This window comes from Salvelinus namaycush, chromosome 12 (assembly GCF_016432855.1).
Source record: "Salvelinus namaycush isolate Seneca chromosome 12, SaNama_1.0, whole genome shotgun sequence".
NCBI lineage: Eukaryota > Metazoa > Chordata > Actinopteri > Salmoniformes > Salmonidae > Salvelinus > Salvelinus namaycush.
This window is the reverse complement of record NC_052318.1, coordinates 40,056,622-40,077,119: the sequence shown is the minus strand read 5'-3', so window position 1 is coordinate 40,077,119 and position 20,498 is coordinate 40,056,622. Positions and strand designations below refer to the sequence as shown.

The 20,498-nt window shown below is 42.0% G+C and overlaps 1 protein-coding gene across 1 annotated transcript; it reads right to left on the bottom strand.

The window, feature by feature from the left end:
- Positions 1-712: 712 nt before the first annotated feature.
- Positions 713-3,123, bottom strand: kcnip1b (Kv channel interacting protein 1 b). Its single transcript, XM_039004771.1, has 7 exons — positions 2,986-3,123; positions 1,849-1,918; positions 1,659-1,729; positions 1,408-1,515; positions 1,215-1,319; positions 986-1,048; positions 713-760 (listed from the first exon to the last, which is right to left on the bottom strand). Exons 1-7 carry the CDS (start codon positions 3,085-3,087, stop codon positions 713-715), a joined length of 567 nt encoding a protein of 188 aa, XP_038860699.1. The 5' UTR covers positions 3,088-3,123.
- Positions 3,124-20,498: the final 17,375 nt, after the last annotated feature.

The following is a 20,498-nucleotide window of genomic DNA, read 5'->3' as shown; positions in this document are numbered from 1 at the left end:
CCCGGGCTCAGCAATATGACAATCAAGTCCAGGGGTCTCTCAGCAGCCAGGTCGTTCAAGATTGACGTCGAAATTTAACGTGAGGACGTTAGGAAATGCCTTCAAAACTGTCCGCTAGGGGCAACAGGGAGCGCTATTACCATCAAGTAGGCTTGGGTAATCCCGTGACTCTGGATCAGAAGGTTGCGTGTTTGATCACAGTCGTGGATATTGGTTTTACATTTTTAATTTTAACCCTATCCCAAACCTTAACCCTTACCTTAACCATTCAGAATGAGTGCCTAAACTTAACCCTTAACTTCTACATTTCATGTTTGGAGAAATGGAACGATACAGAGCAGCATGAGCAACAAAAACACTTCGAAATTTGACGTTTTGAGAACGTGGATGAATGTCTAATTCTGCAGTGAGACTGTGAGAGCTTGTTGCTCTCAGCTGGTCATTTGGGTGGTTCTGGCTTCCTCTGATCCATACAACAGCATGGAGCCAGGCAGAGACAGTATTTGGCAAACACATGGACGCTGACAAGTTAGATGAGAGGATGAGAGAGATAGACATACATACACATTCATCCAATCTGACAGACACACACAGATAAACAAACACGCGTGCACGGACGTACGCACAGGAACGCACGGACTGAAGCACACACACAGAATTCTCTCTCGTTTTTTTTTAACTGTCTCTCTCCTTCCTTCCACCAGCTCCCTTTTTACATCACATTTTCGAAGAGCTGCATGGATCTCATCATCATTTCATCCTGAGGGGAGAAGAGGAGAAAGACGGTAAGACAGAATGTTGCAAATCATTTGTTTTACCACAGGATGTCCCCATTTCACAATAAGCCAGACAGAGGGTTCTCTTATGTAAGCCATAGGGGGGGGCAATGATGGAACTCAAAGCATATCATTAAATAGGGATAGCATCTTACATAGACACCGACAGCAATATCGAATGTATAAACATACACCTGTACTATACATACCTCCTGGCATGCGACAATGAATTCCTCTAAAGTCACAACTCCATTTTTGTTTTTATCCATTTTCTGTGGGGAGGGAAGAGGTGAGAGAATTGTACATACCTTTTTCAATATGTATGAAATTGTTATTATGTGGTCTAAACTGTTGCGCACACCTAAGGGTTTCATAACGTTCTGCAGTAAGCATCTGTTTTGGTATTACATTGTACTGTATGATGTCGGGTAAAGTCACCTGGAAAAAAGCATCCACATGCTGCTTAGGGACATCTCCCTTGAGTGCAGGGTAGGTATATTTCCCCATCATGTCGTAAATGGCCCTCACAATCTCAGTCATCTCCTTTAACACAGAAATACAAACCCTGTATTAATAAGTACGTCATATGTAAATCTTTCAATATAACTGACATGTAAATAAACACACAGACCTCTCTGTTAATGTAGCCATCGTTGTTGATGTCATACAGATGAAAAGTCCACTCCAGCTTGTCTCTCAGAGTGCCCCGCAGCAGTGTAGACAGTCCCATTACAAACTCCTGAGTGAGTCACCACATAGGGAGAGAGATTCAAGTGAAAAAAGACTGAGTTCGGACTGAGTGATAGCACTAGTACAAATAAGATAAAGACATGTTTTATTTAAAGCATTCTCTGAGTGATAGTGGTGGTGTGTGGTTTGTACTTCAAACTTGATGGATCCATTGCTTGTCGTGTCAAACGCATTGAAGAGATAATGAGCGTAAGTGCTGGCATCTGCAACACATCCAGATACAGGCATGAGATTTGTTTTTATCCCAGAGTGCTTGTAAATGAGTCGCAAACAAGAAAGGGCATGTTATGTATCGAAATGAGAGGTGTCTGGTTTACTGTACCTCCGTGAGGGAAGAACTGGGCGTAGATGTGTTTAAATGTTTCTTCATTCACCACTCCACTCGGGCACTCCTGTGGAAACCATGTGAAAACATTACTTCAAACAACGAAATAATGCAGCTTCTTCTGGTGTGCGGCCAGATCAACCAATCATGTACACTCAAATGGCACCACCCTTGGTTACAGAGTTAACATGTCAATCAAATCTAACAGCGAATTAACTAGAAATGTGTATATAACTTGTATGTGGGGGTGTGTCAATGTGTCGGTGGGTGTTTGACCATCTTTGTGTGTAGAGAATATATGTTTACATATATTTTCCCATTGGGTGTATATGGGTAACGCAGCATTTAATTGTTGTTATGGTGTATGACAGGCTTAGTTCCTCTAGCTGCAGGCCTGTACTAACTGATTAGCAGCATATGAAGTGATGAAGGCACGAGGCTGAATGCATTTACTTATCGGAGTAAGAGATAAGAGTGCTTTGACATTAACACTTGTAAAGAAGAGAGGCAACATAGGCAGGAATGTATACTTAAGAGTGTCAGGGAGAGAGATAGCGGAGGAAAGACAGGGAGAAAGACAGTGGAGGAAAAACAGGGAGAGAGATAGCAGAGGAAAGACAGGGAGAGAGATAGCGGAGGAAAAAGAGGGAGACAGATAGCGGAGTTAAGACAGGGAGAGCGATAGCGGAGGAAAGACAGGGAGAGCGATAGCGGAGGAAAGACAGGGAGAGAGATAGCGGAGGAAAACAGGGAGAGAGATAGCGGAGGAAAGAGAGGGAGAGAGATAGCGGAGGAAAGACAGGGAGAGAGATGGCGGAGGAAAGACAGGGAGAGCGATAGCGGAGGAAAGACAGGGAGATCAATAGCGGAGAAAAGACAGGGAGAGAGATAGCGGAGGAAAGACGGGGAGGGCAATAGCGGAGGAAAGACAGGGAGAGAGATGGCGGAGGAAAGACAGGGAGAGAGATAGCGGAGGAAAGACAGGGAGAGAGATAGCGGAGGAAAGACCGGGAGATCAATAGCGGAGAAAAGACAGGGAGAGAGATAGCGGAGGAAAGACAGAGAGAAAGAGAGAGGAAAAGAAGATGAAGATAGACAGACAGTGGAAGGGAGGAGGGAGGATGAGGTGCGTACATTCTTGAAGCCTCGGTAGAGGATCTGTAGCTCTCTCTTGGTGAAGTTGGTCTGGGCCTCCAACTGCTCCAGACCCTCTGGCCTGTGACACACCATGGTCATCTCCAACTCATCATCAATCTTGTCTAGAGAGAGAGAGGGCAGGAGGGAGGGAATGAGGGAGGGAATGAGGGAGTATGTGAGGGAGGGATGGAATGAGGGAGTATGTGAGGGAGGGAGCGAGTGAGGGAGGGAGATAGATATTAATTGTGTGTTTATGTAAATAAACCAGCGTGAAATGTCACAGATGCATCATAATTTAAACATCACAGACATCACCGTTTATTTCACAGTACATCATATCAATGTTGCCAGAAAGAATAAGCTTTAAAGTTACCCCGTCTCGAGTCTTTGTTTTGGTGGTGAGAGAGTCAGACAGCGAAACATATGGAAAGTTAAGAGAAGCCTACAGAAGAATTCTAGAGAAGATTGTGAGAGCAGAGAGAGAGGTGTAATGGAGGAGGATGAGGCATGGCAAGTTAAACAAACAGAAGAGGAGTTCAATATGAGAGGAGGAAAAGGGGAGTATGATGTTGGGAGAGGAAGAATACAGAAATGAGGCAGGGGAGAAGGTTTCAGAAGAGAGGAGACTGTATGGAGGAAGAGATGGGAGGGAGGATTAGAGGTATGACATTGGTCTCCCCATTATGGACTTGGGGAACTTTACGGATGGTAACTTGGTGCTTTGGGTGCCAGAGAGAGATGAATGTTGGGTAATGATGTGATGAACTGGCGTCCTCTCAGGAGGGGGCAGGGGAGGGACAGCCTCTGGCCCACTGGAGGAGACTAGGAAACATGCACAGATGTGCTCCTCTCAGAACTAAAACACACAAATACACGTCGCTATTTCAAAACACAGACTCTTGCATATCATGAATGGAGTCGATCATCACCCCATCACACATGCAAGCAGACACACGCAGGCACACACACACACACACGCAGGCACACACGCACGCACGCACGCACGCACGCACGCACTCACACACACACACACACACACACACACACACACACACACACACACACACACACACACGCTTTGTGCTGAATGTGTCATAGTGTAGTTCATACATGCATAATCTATGAGCAGAATTTACCGGGATTTACCACCCAAAACCACTCCCTTTTATCAGGATAAATACCCGTGAGAAACAGGTAAATTATAATAAATTATTTATATGAACAGCATGGCGTGAATTGGAACTGTTAAATTATATGCAATGTCTAAATGTGGCTTCACTATGACCTCTGCATGATGAATCATCATCGCTCAGTGTGGGGAAAGACGGCCCATCTCAGTATGGAGCGCAGTCCACAATGATGTAGACCTATCATCTGTCTCATCATAGTAACTTTTTTTTATTGTGACAGGTAGGCCTACATTTGCTGCAGCATAGTCTGTGCTACATTAATATAAATTGAATGAGTGTCAAATTTATCCAACTCCATATGGCTTTCAGGAGTCACCTTATTTTTTCATTGTAAAGATATATATTTTTTAATTGCAGCTGCAGAGTTAAAAACAGCCTATCAATCGAATATCATTGCTTTTAATCAAGGCTCAAGCACTCTTTCACAGTCTTTGTCTCTCTCCATGAACCCCAAAATACATAATCCTGTTCTAGATTGATGTATAGCCCTATATTCATTGCCTTCGGAAAGTATTCAGACCTGTTGACTTTTTCCACATTTTGTTACGTTACAGCCTTAATAGAATAAAAAACTCAGCAATCTACAGACAATACCCCATAATGACAAAGCGAAAACTGTTTTTTAAATATTTTAGCAAATGTAATAAAAAAAACACCTTATTTACATAAATATTCAGACCCTTTGCTATGAGATTCAAAATTAAGCTCAGTTGCATCCTGTTTCCATTGATCATCATTGAGATGTTTCTACAACTTGATTGGACTTGATTTGGAAAGGCACACCGGCCAGCCAAACTGAGCAATCGGAGGAGAAGGGCCTTAGTGAGGGAGGTGACCAAGAACCCGATGGTCACTCTGACAGAGCTCTAGAGTTCCTCTGTGGAGATGGGAGAACCTTCCAGAAGGGCAACCATCTCTGCAGCACTCCTCCAAATCAGGCCTTTATGGTAGAGTGACCAGACGGAAGCCACTCCTCAGTAAAAGGCACATGACAGCCCGCTTGATTGTTTGGCCTGAATGCCAAGCGTCAGGAAACCTGCCACCATTCCTATGGTCAAGCATGGTGTGATGAGTTACTTCAGGACAAGTCTCTGAATGTCCTTGAGTGGCCCAACCAGAGCCCAGACTTGAACCCGATCAAACCTCTCTGGAGAGCTGAAAATAGCTGTGCATCAACGCTTCCTATACAACCTGACAGAGCTTGAGAGGATCTGCAGAAAAGAATGGGAGAAACTCCCCAAATTCAGGTGTGCCAAGCTTGTAGTGTCATACCCAAGAAGACTCTAGGCTGTTATCGCTTCCAAAGGTGCTTCAACAAAGTCCTGAGTAAAGGGTCTGAATACTTATGTAAATGTGATATTTTTAATAAATTAACCAACATTTATAAAAAACTGTTTTTTGCTTTGTCATTATGGGGTATTGTGTTGAGATTGATGAGGAAAAAAACAATTGAATCCATTTTAGAATAAGGCTGTAAAATAACAAAATGTGGAAAAAGTCAAGGGGTCTGAATACAGGCACTGTATAGATGTCCTAGCCTACCTCTTTCAGGTAATACATTCAATGCAGTATTAGCCTTACTGTATATTTAGCTAATTAATTATGGGTTTAGCATAATACGCTTCTAACTTATGTCCTCTGTTTCTTGCGCAATACGCACACACCTGTGCTCCGCTGACCTCACTCCTTAAAAACACTCCTTAGATCTTGGAGTCCCATGCAGGAAAAGCTAGACTAGAATAGCTTTCTGGACATAATTTTTCTTAGCATTTCTAATACCAATAGACTATGCGAAGAGGGATGCAAGCTCTTGTTTGCTGAATGTTAAATACAGCAGCCAATAGAACTCACGGGTAGTTTGAAAGAAGAGCGAACGTGCGATGGTGGTAGGCTATAGCAGGTATTTATTCAGACCCGTAACCATTCAATCTTTGTGAAGAGAAGTGAAAGCCTTCTGCATCTACTTCTAGTCCTATATTATTCAACGATGTCATGAGAATGATCAAGACAAGGACAACTAAACGTATTTAATTTAACTGTTGAAAGCGAGGAAGGAATGAAGCAACAATAGAGAAAGAGGAGGTAGTCTAATAACATTAGGGGAAATATTATGAAAGGTGTGTGTATATGCATCAGCCTACTAATTACACAAATAGGCCCTATTATATTTCAAAATTCAAATTTGCTCGCCTATCCTTGTAACTTTGTAGGCCGCACGTGCTGCACCAGAATCGTATGTTCTCTATCGACTTTATCATGGTTTGAAGATGTGCATAATTCCAGTCCATATAATACAGTATAATACAATGCAATTCAGTAATACAGTCAAAAATATTAGCCTACTGGAGCTAGTTTCATTTCTTTACCCAAGAGAGCATATAGCTAGCTACATCTATGGGCTTTTAATGTTTTTCTGTCGTGCGTAATGTGGAGTAGTGTCACGCCCTGATCTGTTTCACCTGTCCTTGTGCTTGTCTCTACCACCCTCCAGGTATTGCCCATCTTCCCCATTATCCCCTGTGTATTATTACCTGTGTTTTCTGTCTGTCTGTTGCCAGTTCGACTTGTTTGTTCAAGCCTACCAGCGGTTTGTCTCAGCTCCTGTTTTTCCCTACTCTCTCTTTTTCTCGTCCTCCTGGTTTTTGACCTTTGCCTGTCCTGACCCTGTACCCGCCCGCCTGACTACTGCCTGTCTCTGACCCTGGGCCTGCCTGCCGTCCTGTACCTTGGCCTCTGCTCTGGATTATCGACCCATGCCTGCCTTGACCTGTTGTTTGCCTGTCCCTGTGGTTACAATAAACATTGTTACTTCACACAGTCTGCATTTGGGTCTTACCTTGATTCCTGATAAGTAGCCTACATCATATATCAAAAGCCCCCAATCTTTTGGCCTTTTTTGAGCTTGGGCTCATTAAATGTCTTTAATGTAGGGCTCATCAGGCTCAGGTAGCATCAGGCTTGATTTTTCATCAAATCTCCAAACAAATCCAGACATAGGCCTATTTATATGCTTTATAATGCTTTTACATGACACTTCCGGTTTTGGCGGGAAACACTGGGTTGCCTGGGAGAAAAGTGATTTATCCTTGGGATGGAACATTTGTAAAATACCTGGAAAATATTCAAACCTCACACGCACACACACCCTACCCTGCAGGTCCAGCAGTAACTGTGTTAGCATCACTGAGGCTTAGAGAAAGGGTGCAAGGAAGGGACATTCAAATGAAGAAGGGACTGTTGCAGAGGAAGTGGAAGGTGGTAATTACATTTGCCATTTTTGCCATTTTAATTCACAGAGGGAGACACTGAGCCCCCCATCATTCAGATTGAAGAGACTGACTGACTGATGTACTGATCAAATCCCACCTGTAACTCCTAATGAGCCACACTTCACAGATCTTACTACATCACATTGAGTGTTCTTGTCTGTCTGTACCTCATTGGTATAATACATCATTCCAACAGAATCGGCCCAAAGCTTCAATCCCCTTACAGCTGAATCAGCTGATCCTGAGTGCCTAGCTCCTGCTGGCATCTCCATGGTAATAGGTCCCTTAGCACACTGTGTAATCACCACCATCCCGAACACACTTACTGGATAAGCTTTTCTTTATCAGTTGAATCCCTTTGTGCAGTACAGCTTATATTGAATTGTGTTCTTTTTTTTGGATCCTCCACGCAATCCTTACATTTGATCAACTTCACAAATGGTGTTTTGGTTATTAGAGGGTTAGGTCCTCTGCTCATTACTGTATCAGGTGGACATGGTTTAATTTGATTCCATCCTTGAACTGATTTAAATGATGTCAGTCAATTCAGATCAAGTATCAGTACCAACACTGATCATGCAGATGAAGAGGACAGCCTCCAGGTTTATGATCATCTGGATTATAGAGGATGAGATGATGAAACATACAGGTTAGACAGGAGACAGACTTCACACACTCACCCACAGACTCTCACAAAGACACTCATTCCTCACTAACTACGAGATGTATCTTTATCACACACTCACAATGTGAAGTTAATTTACTGTGATTACTGTGAAATGGGCAAATTCTTAAAGACTGCAAAAATCTTCTCCCCTATCCTGGTCCACCTCTCTTCCCAAATGTGTTATTCTACTACTCTACTTGTTTTCATTTCCACTTGACTTCTTGGTCGATACACTTTCTCAATCCTTCAATCCCTCTCACCAATCTCTCCCTCAATCAGTGTCGCAATGTCTGACGTTTTAGACATTTCTTGTTGTCATGGAGGCCGACACATGCAACATGGTTTGAACACAGGCACTAATTGAATAAATAAGTTAAAAAGATGCACATGCCTAGTTAAATAAAGGTTAAATAAAAATAAAACATAAACATATAAATCAGCAACGCGCATCCACAACCCTCCACCCACATAAACAAATATTGGTAAGGAGAGCTTCACTGAATGCGTATGTGGTGGCTTGTTGTTCTGTGCGTTTATGGTGATCAAACAACAGTCGACCTGACTGAGTAGGTTTACATTATGGATACTGACCAGGTTCATACCATAAAACTGTGCAACATACATTCATCTCAGAAAGCCCTTTCTGCAGATAACTACTCACATACAGCACCAGTCGACAGTTTGGACACACTTACTCATTCCAGGGATTTTCTTTCTTTTTACTATTTTCTAAATTGTAGAAAAGTAGTGAAGACATCAAAACTATGAAATAACACACATGGAATCATGTAGTAACCAAAAAACTGTTAAACAAATCAAAATATATTTTATAGTTGAGATTCTTCAAAGTAGGCACCCTTTGCCTTGATTACAGCTTTGCACACTCTTGACATTCTGTCAACCAGCTTCATGAGTTAGTCACCTGGAATGCTTTTCAATTAACAGGTGTGCCTTGTTAAAAGTTAATTTGTGGAATTTCTTTCCTTCTTAATGCATTTGAGCCAATCAGTTGTGTTGTGACAAGGTAGGTGTGGTATACAGAAGATAGCCCTATTTGGTAAAATACCAAGTCCATATTATGTCAACAACAGTTCAAACAAGCAAAGAGAAACGAAAGTCCATCATTACTTTAAGACATGAAGGTCAGTCAATCCGGAAAATGTGAAGAACTTTGAACGTTTCTTCAAGTGCAGTTGCATCAAGCTCTATGATGGAATTGGCTCTCATGAGGACCGCCACAGGAAAGGAAGACCCAGAGTTACCTCTGCTGCAGAGGATAAGTTCATTAGAGTTACCAGCCTCAGAAATTGCAGCCCAAATAAATGCTTCACAGAGTTTAACATCAACTGTTCAGAGGAGACTGCGTGAATCAGGCCTTCATTTATTTTATTTTTATTTCACCTTTATTTAATCAGGTAGGCCAGTGGAGAACAAGTTCTCATTTACAACTGCGACCTGGCCAAGATAAAGCAAAGCAGTGAGACAAAAACAACAACACAGAGTTACACATAAACAAACGTACAGTCAATAACACAATATACTTCTTTAAAAAAAAATCTATGTACAGTGTGTGCAATGTAGAAGAGTAGGGAGGTAGACAATAAATATGCCATAGATGCAAAATAATTACAATTTAGCATTAGCACTGGAGTGATAGATGTGCAGATGATTTGATTATTTGACCTTTATACAGGTTTTTTCTCATTGAGATAACATCTCTTTTCCAAGAGAGACCTGGTCCAATAGCAGCAGAGGGAACAACATTTCAGACAAACAATATACATACACTAACACAACATTAAACAAAACTATAAACACACATACAGTACAACAAAAACATTGTACATTAAAAACACAAACTTCTTGACAAAAACAGCTGGCCTAAAAACAATTACACTCTTCTATGACATATACATCGATCAAGTGTTTAAACTCCACCAGCGAAACTAGATCATCACATTTTAAAATGTTCATGACAGAATTCCAGGACCACGGAGCTAAGTAACTAAAACTATTTCTACCATGTCCTGTTCAAATTTTTGGTACTGTTAGAAGCAAATCAGAATGGGACCGTAATTGATATTTATTTACTGACCTGACTAAAAAAGAACAGAGATAAAATGGCATTTTACCCAATATGGCCTTATAAATCAGTGTATACCAGTGTTTAAGCCTACGCAAGGTCAATGACGACCAGTCAACAGCGCTGTGGAGATCACAATGATGTGTTAGATTTTAAATGAACCTGAGGGCTGCATGATACACTGAATCAAGTGCTCTCAGGGTAGTGGCTGAGGCCTGCATATAAATAACATTACTAAAATCTAAAACCGACAGTAATGTACATCGTACCAGCTCCTTCCTGGCCTCAAAAGAAAAACAAGCCTTATGCCGGTAATAAAATCCTATTTTCAGCTTGAGCTTCCTTATCAAGTTCTCTACATGCACAGTGAAGCTCAGCTTATCATCAACCCACACACCCAAATATTTGTACACTTTAACTTGCTCTATAGTATGTCCAGCCAATGTAGCAATGACATGATTTGTAACATGCCTGGCATTTGAAAATACCATGCATTTTGTTTTACCCGAATTTAGAATCAGCTTTAAATCATACAGATTCTGTTGTATGATGTTAAATGCTCTTTGGGCATTTTCAAAAGCTAAAGATAAACTACTACCACTTGAATAAAGAACAGTATCATCTGCATAAAAATGAACATCCAATGTTTCAATAAGATCCCCAATGTTGTTGATATACAAAATGAACAACAGTGGGCCCAAAATAGAACCTTGCGGAACACCTGAGCACACCTCTATGGACTCAGATTTACAACCATCCGCCATTACACATTGTGTACGATTTGATAGGTAATTTATAAACAAATCTAGAGCATGACCAGTAATTCCACAACATTTTAACCTTTGCACTAACACAGCATGGTCCACAGTGTCAAAAGCCTTCAACAAATCAATAAAAACAGACACACAATGTAACTTCTTATCAAGAGCGCAGTGGATGTCATTTAAAACCTTCAATGTTGCTGAAACAGTGCTGTGGCCAGACCTAAAACCTGGTTGCATTCCATTTAAGATGTTGTTTTCTTGGAAGTAGACCTTTAGCTGCCTACTAACTAAGGACTCCAGTACCTTTGACAGTACAGACAATTTTGATATGGGTCGATAGTTGTCAAGTAGCGAAGGATCTCCACCTTTCAGGAGAGGCAGTACAAAAGCAGATTTCCATAACTTGGGGATTTCCTTAAAACCTCTCTGGGATATGTGGGACGGTAGCGTCCCACTTGGCCAATAGCCAGGGAAAATGTAGAGCGCCAAATAAAAAAAAAATGATATAAAATCAAACTTTCATTAAATCACACATGTAAGATACCAAATTAAAGCTACACTCGTTGTGAATCCAGCCACCATGTCAGATTTCAAAAAGGCGTTTCGGCGAAAGCATAAGATGCTATTATCTGATGATAGCACAACAGTAAACAAAGAGAGTGTAGCATATTTCAACACTGCAGGCACGACACAAAACGCAGAAATAAAATATAAATCATGCCTTACCTTTGACGAGATTCTTTTGTTGGCACTCCAATATGTCCCATAAACATCACAAATGGTCCTTTTTGTTCGATTAATTCCATCCATATATATCCAAATTGTCCATTTATTTGGCGCGTTTCATCCAGAAAAAAACAGCTTCCAATTTGCGCAACGTCACTACAAAATATCAAAAATATTACCTCTAAACTTTGCCAAAACATTTCAAACTACTTTTGTAATACAACTTAAGGTATTTGTAAACGTTAATAATCGATCAAATTGAAGACGGGTCTATCTGTTTTTAATACAGGAGATCAACAAACTAACGCTACTTTTCTAGTCTTGCGCAACTCTCAAACAGTACACATGACGTTACACTGTTTCCAGATGGCCTTACTTCTTCATTGCACAAAGGAATAACCTCAACCTATTTCCAAAGACTGGTGACATCCAGTGGAAGCGGTAGGAACTGAAAACAGGGTGATTAGAAATCCAGCGTATTCAAGGCTTTCAGAATGGAGGTTCTCTCAGTTACAATCTGTGTATCGACCAACAATTGTTTGGGAAGCTGTGTATCTTTTTTGCATTCCAAACCCTTCACCACTTGCCAAAATTTGGATGGATTATTTAATTTTTGTGAAGTAGATTTCAGGTAGTGGTCTGCTTTCAATTTACGGATCATAGCCACACCCATATTTCGAAGATGTTTAAAAGCCATCCAATCATCTGCCAAACCAGTCCCTCTTGCTTTAGCCCACATAGCATTTCGTTCCCTTATGATTTTTGTAAGTTCCTTAGTAAACCAAAGGTTCTCTCTGCCCTTAATCCTGATTTTTTTAAGGGGCATGCCTATTGCATACATCCTGGAATGTGTTGTGGAAGTAAGAAAAGGCTAGTTCAACATCAGGGATTCATTCCATTCAATTCCATTCAATGCTAGATACATCATGTAAAAAAAAAAACTTGAATATCAAACCGCTTCCAGTTTCTTTTCGTAATAACACGTGGAGATTTCTTAGGAATTGTACCATCTCTCACACAGGCAATAGCACAGTGATCACCTCTGTCATTTGCAAAAATACCAGAAGCATTAAAATGATGGGGAGTATTGGTTAAGATCAAATCAATCAAAGAGGATTTCAGAGGATATTTTATATTCAACCTAGTTACACTGTTGACAATCTGAGTGAGATTGTAGGTATTGCACAGCTTTTTGAGTTGATCAGAGCTAGATGTTAGCCAGTCTTGATTCAGATCACCCATCAGGACAAACTCAGAATTGACATTCTGTAATAACAATTTGAAAATACAATCCAGAGAGCCAACAGTAGCAGATGGAGGTCTATAACAACCAGATACAACAATATTTAAAGATAAGCCAAGGTTTAGGTTCAGAGACAGATATTCAAATTGCTTAGGTTTAGTAACAGAAGTCAGAACGACCACCGAGAACTTGTCTTTTACATATACAGCAACACCACCACCCTTAGATTTACGATCTGTACGAAAAACATTGTAACCATTTATGCCAATATTTTTGTGAGTAATAGATTTTTTAAGCCAGGTTTCAGAAAGCATAAATACATCAGGGTCGGCAGTTTTTATCCATATATTCACAAAATCAAGCTTCGGCAGAAGACTTCTTACATTTATATGCAAAAACTTCAGGCCACTCTGACTACTTAATTCGGCAGGGGTAAAAATGCCAGGACCTGGATTAGACTGGACATTTCCAGACAATAGAAGCAGCAAGATAATGGCAAGTCTAGATCGAGGGTTACAACATTTGGATTTACAGACAGCAGTTGAACGAGAATCCATAGTCACCAGAGTCTTTAACGCCACATATTTCAAGAGATGTGTAAAGTCCAGAGACATGGTTAAGTACCAAGAGAACAGTCCTGACATGTAAGAGCAAGAGTCCGATTTCTCCCATATTGTTCGGGAGAAATGTGCATAGTTCTCATGTGCATTTCCGGAGCAAGCGTGGGGTTTCTCACAATACTCGAGGGAGAAACAATCATATATTTCCTCATTCACAGTGCAACGGGCTCTAAAAGTATCGCCGACATTGTAAAAGCCAAGGGTAGACACCAGCAAAATGAACAACAGCATCATGTTTGTTAAATGCCCTAAAAGTCACTAATCAAATAGTTCAACCGCTGATCAATAAAAAGTCAGCGATGTATGCGTATGATGTAGGCGAGAAAAGGTCCAGAGAGAGAGAGAGAGAGAGAGAGAGAGAGAGAGAGAGAGAGAGAGAGAGAGAGAGAGAGAGAGAGAGAGAGAGAGAGAGAGAGAGAGAGAGAGAGAGAGAGAGAGAGAGAGAGAGAGAGAGAGAGAGAGAGAGAGAGAGAGAGAGAGAGAGAGAGAAAGTGGCGAGGGCACCTGTACAAGAATGGGAGAGACAGACCAGAGCAGGCGTCTCAAAACTCGCTGCCGTGTTGGCGTCTCAAAGGTTGTGAAATGGAGTAGGAGAGGCAGCGAGTTTTACAGCGAGTATTACCGCCTGGTACGGCAACTGCACCGCCCTCAACCGCAAGGCTCTCCAGAGGGTAGTGCGGTCTGCACAACGCATCACCAGGGGCAAACTACCTGCCCTCCAGGACACCTACAGCACCCGATGTCACAGGAAGGCCGAAAAGATCATTCATGACAACAACCACCCGAGCCACTGCCTGTTCACCCCGCTATCATCCACAAGGCGAGGTCAGTACAGGTGCATCAAAGCTGATACCGAGAGACTGAAAAACAGCTTCTATCTCAAGGCCATCAGAACTTCTTCAGGCTAGGGTCTATTTTTCTCGATGATGAAAAATAGATGATGTGCAAGTAGAGATACTGGGGTGCAAAAGAGCAAGAGTGTAAGTAATAACATGGGGATGAGGTAGTTGGGTGTGCTATTTACAGATTGGTTGTGTACAGGTACAGTGATCGGTAAGTTTCTCTGACAGCTGATGCATAAAATTAGAGAGGGAGATCTAAGAATCTAGCTTCAGTGATTTTTGCAATTCGTTCCAGTCATTGGCAGCAGAGAACTGGTCGAATTGCTGCAAAGAAACTACTACTAAAGGACACCAGTAAGAAGAAGAGACTGGCTTGGGCCAAGAAACACGAGCTAAGGACACTAGTCTGGTGGAAATCTGTCCTTTGGTCTGATGAGTCCAAATGTGAGATTTTTGGTTCCAACCACCGTGTCTTTGTGAGGTTCAGAGTAGGTGAACGGATGATCTCTGCATGTGTGGTTCCCACCGTGAAGCATGGAGGAGGTGTGATGGTGTGGGGGTGCTTTGCTGGTGACACTGTCAGTGATTTATTGAGAATTCAAGGCAGACTTAACCAGCATGGCTACCACAGCATTCTGCAGCAATACGCCATCCCATCTGGTTTGCACTTAGTGGGACTATCAATTGTTTTTCAACAGGACAATGACGCAACACACCTATAGGCTGTGTAAGGGCTAGTTGACCAAGAAGGAGAGTGATGGAGTGCTGCATCAGATGACCTGGCCTCCACAATAACCCCACCTCAACCCAATTGAGATGGTTTGGGTTGAGTTGGACGGAAAAGCAGCCAACAAGTGCTCAACATACGTGGAACTCCTTCAAGATTGTTGGAAAAGCATTCCAGGTGAAGCTGGTTGAGAGAATGCCAAGAGTGTGCAAAGCTGTCATCAAGGCAAAGGGTGGCTACTTTGAAGAATCTCAAATATTAAATATATTTTGATATGTATTACACGTTTTTGGTTACTACATGATTCCATATGTGTTCTTTCATAGTTTTGATGTCTTCACTATTATTCTACTGTAACGAGGTGAGTGACTGGTTGCCGGGAAGTCAGGCGCAGGAGAGCAGAGATGGGTGATAACAGGAGAACTTCAATATACACCCTGGCCCAAAGGCACAGGTGAGGCAGCACAAAGCACAACCACGGTAACATGAACTGCATTAAACAAAACAAACAAACCTAGGTTAGAAACAAACCTTGCGCAAGCCAGCCTGTAGTGTAACACCCTACACAAAGAATAATTCCACACACAGACATGGGGGAAACAGAGGGTAATATACATTTAGTCTGATTAGGGAATGTGACCCGGGTGTGCGGGAAAACAAGACAAAACAAATGGAAAATGAAAGGTGGAGCGGCGATGGCTAGAAGAACGATAACGTCGACCGCTCTCACTCTCTCTCTCTCACACACACACACACACACACACACACACACACACACACACACACACACACACACACACACACACACACACACACACACACACACACACACACACACACACACACACACACACACACACACACAGACAGTAATCATGAAGAAGAGCACAGAGAAAACCCGAATAACATCTGTTAATTACAGTTTTTCTCTTGTTATGACAGTCACTCAATTAGCCCTTATCAGCTAAACTTTTTTTATTAGTAAGTTAGTCTAGCCAGCTATCTAAACGTGTAGTAATCATGGTCGAATTACCGACTGATATATAAAAAACTGGAAACATTTCTCTCTACCCCATGGCAAAATGTGTGGAATTTCAGGAGATTATCTCCAAAATGTATTTTTTTTTCACTTCATTCCCCCGAAAGGCTATGATTGCATGTGTGGGTATGGATGTCCGTACACAAACCCCCAAGCCACTGCAGCCCCTCATGATGGGTTCAGATTTTTTGTGGCCCACACACCCATCAAAGTTGCCCATCGCTGCTATAGAGTACTCAACAAAGAGCTAGGGAAAGAGGGGGAGATAGATAAGGTGGGAATGATATAGAGGATGAAATGCGGGTAGAAGATAGTGGGTGGTAGGATACAGTGAATGTGTGAAAAGGGAGCAGGCTGAAGTGATGAAGAGAAAAGGAGAAGAAGAAAGAGTGAGAGAAAGTGAAAGAGAGTGAGAGAGAAGAGGACACAAACAAACACATGGAGGCAGAGAAGAGTAAAGGAATCGAGATTATGTCTGGAGGGCACAGGATAAGGAGAAGCGGGTGCAGGATTTAGACACATACCTCATTTAAATTGGAGTAAAAAAAAGAGAACCCCATGAAACAAAACTCAGCACGACGTTGAGGGACATACCCTCATTCTGCTCAGCCTGGATACAAAGACAAACCAGGCCTCTCAATACTAACGGCCTCAATACTTTTATAATACACAGCCAGAATACTGCCACAACCACAGTCTGATTACTTATGCACAACAGCCTTCGGACAGAGCTTCAATACCACATATCACTGCAAAACAAACCCAATTATCTGAAAGACAACAATTCCTGTGACTCAGTCCCATGAGGATCAGAACCAAATACATCCTCTGTGGAAATAGGTTTTTAAGCAGTCAGTCACAATTAGGAGACATCTCCCATGAGTCACAGCCAGGTCCAGAAGGGACCTAGGCCAGTGGGCAAATCAGACAGTCAGAGAAAATGTCTGAGGTTAGTACTTAATTAGTTAATGGTTTCTCATCCAATGAAAATTCATCAGCACCTGTTCTGACATGGCTGTTTAGAGAGCGGTGAAGGAGGTAGTACTGAGTTAAGTAGTTTTAGATCCCCAAGGTGGAATGTCTCTTTATCTGACACTGCTGTCAGAACCTCTGCGTCACACACTCCGTCTATTCATCGCTCCATCTCTCCTCTCCAGGAGAAAAACACACGCCGTCTCTCCTCTGCAGAAGAAAAACAAGCTGTTTGAAGGAGATTTTTCTCTCACAAACCGCTGAAGGGGATTGGATGTGTTAGTGATGGTCAAATTATTTTCCAAGAGTTGCCAAGTGATTTTTGAGATGAATCCAACAGCCGTCTGCTGCTGCGTATATCAATGCATTTAATCTGTGGGAAGCATGATTAAAACTAACGTCAGCCTTAATTAATGGCAGGATTTTAATCAAGGAGATCAATCCTCCTCATTGATTGTCAATGCGATGATGTATGAATAGAGAATTGCCCCCCTCACCCCCAAGCCATAACTCATATTGGTATTAACATTTTTAAGATTGCCAAATTGGTTTTTAATTTAAAAAGAACGTGCAGTATATTTGAATTCTGTTAACATATACCATTAATATAAAAACATTTTAAACATCTGCACCATTTTAAGACAAGAAAACAAGCAATTTAGAGAATTTCATCACTGAGAATAAATCTGGGCAAAAGATCCATATCCCTCCAGTATACAACCACCCACTACATGTGAGGTATTTGTAGAAAGCCATGCCTAACATGATTCTGGTGGTGCACCTCATATAATACCACACAGTGTGACTCATTGCAGTAGTCCCTGGAGTGTCTACTCCATATCATAGTACCATCACTTCATAATCCATCCATCAGGCACCACATAGTATTGTTCACATTCCCCTCTTATGCACCCACAACCATGCAGTCTCCATGACAACAGCCTTTCAAGCATACGGACAGGATAAGGTATGAGATGTGAGCTGAGTGCCAATGCACTTGCTCACATGCAAAACACATACGCACATTCTCACTCTGCTTCTCTTGAGAACACATGCATGTGCATCTGTGCACACGCAAGCAAGCGCACACGCACACGCACATGCTCACACGCACACACCAGAGAAGGCTGGTGGGAGGAGCTATAGGAGGACGGGCTTATCTTAACGACTGGAATGGAATTAATGGAATGGTACCAAACACGTGGACTCCGTTTCATTGATTCCATTCCAGCCATTGGAATGAACCTTTCCTACCATAGCTCCACCCACCAGCCTCCTCTGACACACACCAACTGTAATAAAAGGCCTTTGAGTCAGGAGCAATGATTCTGAACCCTGTCTTTCTCAAGGGCATCCTTATATATGACAACAATCCTTCAACCGTGCCTGTGGGACAGCATGCAATGTGCACCACAGGAAAGACGCCACATATTTCACACACATAGTCCTCCCCTGATCACTGTTCCTCACTCTCCTCTGCGTTCACTTATGTGTCAGTCATGCTATCCATCTCTATCTCCTTTTTCTGTTTGTCACTCTCGCTCTTTCAGTTTCTCTATTGTTCTGTCCCTAGAATTCTCTCCCTGTCCACACTTGTTACTATACAACCATTAGGGCAGTATGAGTGGACATCGTTCCTATAGGTTTTTTATATCAACAGTAATGTCATCCATTTATGTAGCCCTATAGCACTTAATTTGTCACCTTACTGACTTAACTGTTTATCTAGCTATCAGACATATTAGAGAGGGTAACCTTTGACCTGAAGCCCACAACTATAATGCACTATAATGCTGCAATAAAGCAGTCTAAGACTTGTTCTAAGCAATAATGTCTCCCTTGTATTGTCATATTATCATCTTATTATGGTGAATTATGATCTGAATCGATCATCATTGACCATCAGATTTAAACAAAGTCACATAGAAAGATCCAATATATTATTAGTTGATAATAAAACATCACAAGGTCTCATGCTTTTAAAGGGATACTTTGGGATTTTGGCAATGAGGCCCTTTATCTACTTCCCCAGAGTCAGATTATTAACTTGTGGATGCCATTTATGTCTCTCTGTGCAGTTTGAAGTAAGTTGCTAACTACTACTACTACTAATAATAATAATAGCATTATCCTGTACATGCTAGCTTAGAGTTCCCATAGAGACTAAGACATGTCACAGCCAAACTCATGATCATTAGCTGCTGGTTAAGGACCATGGTTATTCAGTCATGACCATGAGAGTGTTGTTCAGGTTCTCTATCCAGTTAAGGTGTCCCTGCTTGTCAATCATTATTGTCTTCTATGTGTCTGTCTTTGGAGTTTGTCTCTCTCTGTCTCGCTGGTGTCTCTGTGGTCTGTCTGATTGATGTACAGTGCATTCTGAAAGTATTCAGACCCCTTGACTTTTTCCACATTTTGTTACGTTACAGCCTTATTCGAACATGGATTCAATTGTTTGTTTTCTCGTTATCAATCTACACATAATACCCCATAATGACAAAGCAAAAACAGGTTTCTAGAAGTGTTTGGAAATATCACATTTACATAAGTACAAGACCCTTTCCTCAGTACTTTGTTGAAGCACATTTGGCAGCGATTACAGCCTTGAGTCTTCTTGGGTATGATGCAAGTTTCTCCCATTCTTTTATCCCATTCTTTTCTGAGGATCCTCTCAAGCTCTGTCAGGTTGGATGCGGAGCGTCGCTGCACAGCTATTTTTAAGTCTCTCCCGAGATCGGTTTCTGGCTGGTCCACTCAAGGACATTCAGAGACTTGTCCCGAAGCCACTCCTGTGTTGTCTTGGCTGTGTGCTTAGGGTCGTTGTCTTGTTGGAAGTAGAACCTTCGCCTCAGTCATGAGTGCTCTGGAACAGGTTTTCATCAAGGATCTCTCTGTAGTTTGCTCTGTTCATCTTTCCCTCAATCCTGTCTAGTCTCCCAGTCCTTGCCACTGAAAAACATCCCCACAGCATGATGCTGCCTCCACTATGCTTCACCGTAGGGATGGTGCCAGGTTTCCTCCAGACGTGACACTTGGCATTTAAGCCAAAGAGTTCAATCTTGTTTTCATCAGAATAGAGAATCTTGTTTCTCATGGTCTTAGTTCTTTAGGTGCCTTTGGTAAACTCCAAGCGGAGGAGTGGCTTGAGTGCTGCAGAGATTCTGGAAGGTTCTCCCATCTCCACAGAGGAACTCTGGAGCTCTGTCAGAGGGACCATTGGGTTCTTGGTCACATCTCTGACCAAGGCCCTTCTCCCCGATTGCTCAGTTTGGCCGGGCGGCCAGCTCTAGGAAGAGTCTTGTTGGTTCCAAACTTCTTCCATTTAAGAGTGATGGAGGCCACTGTGTTCTTGGGGACCTCCAATGTTG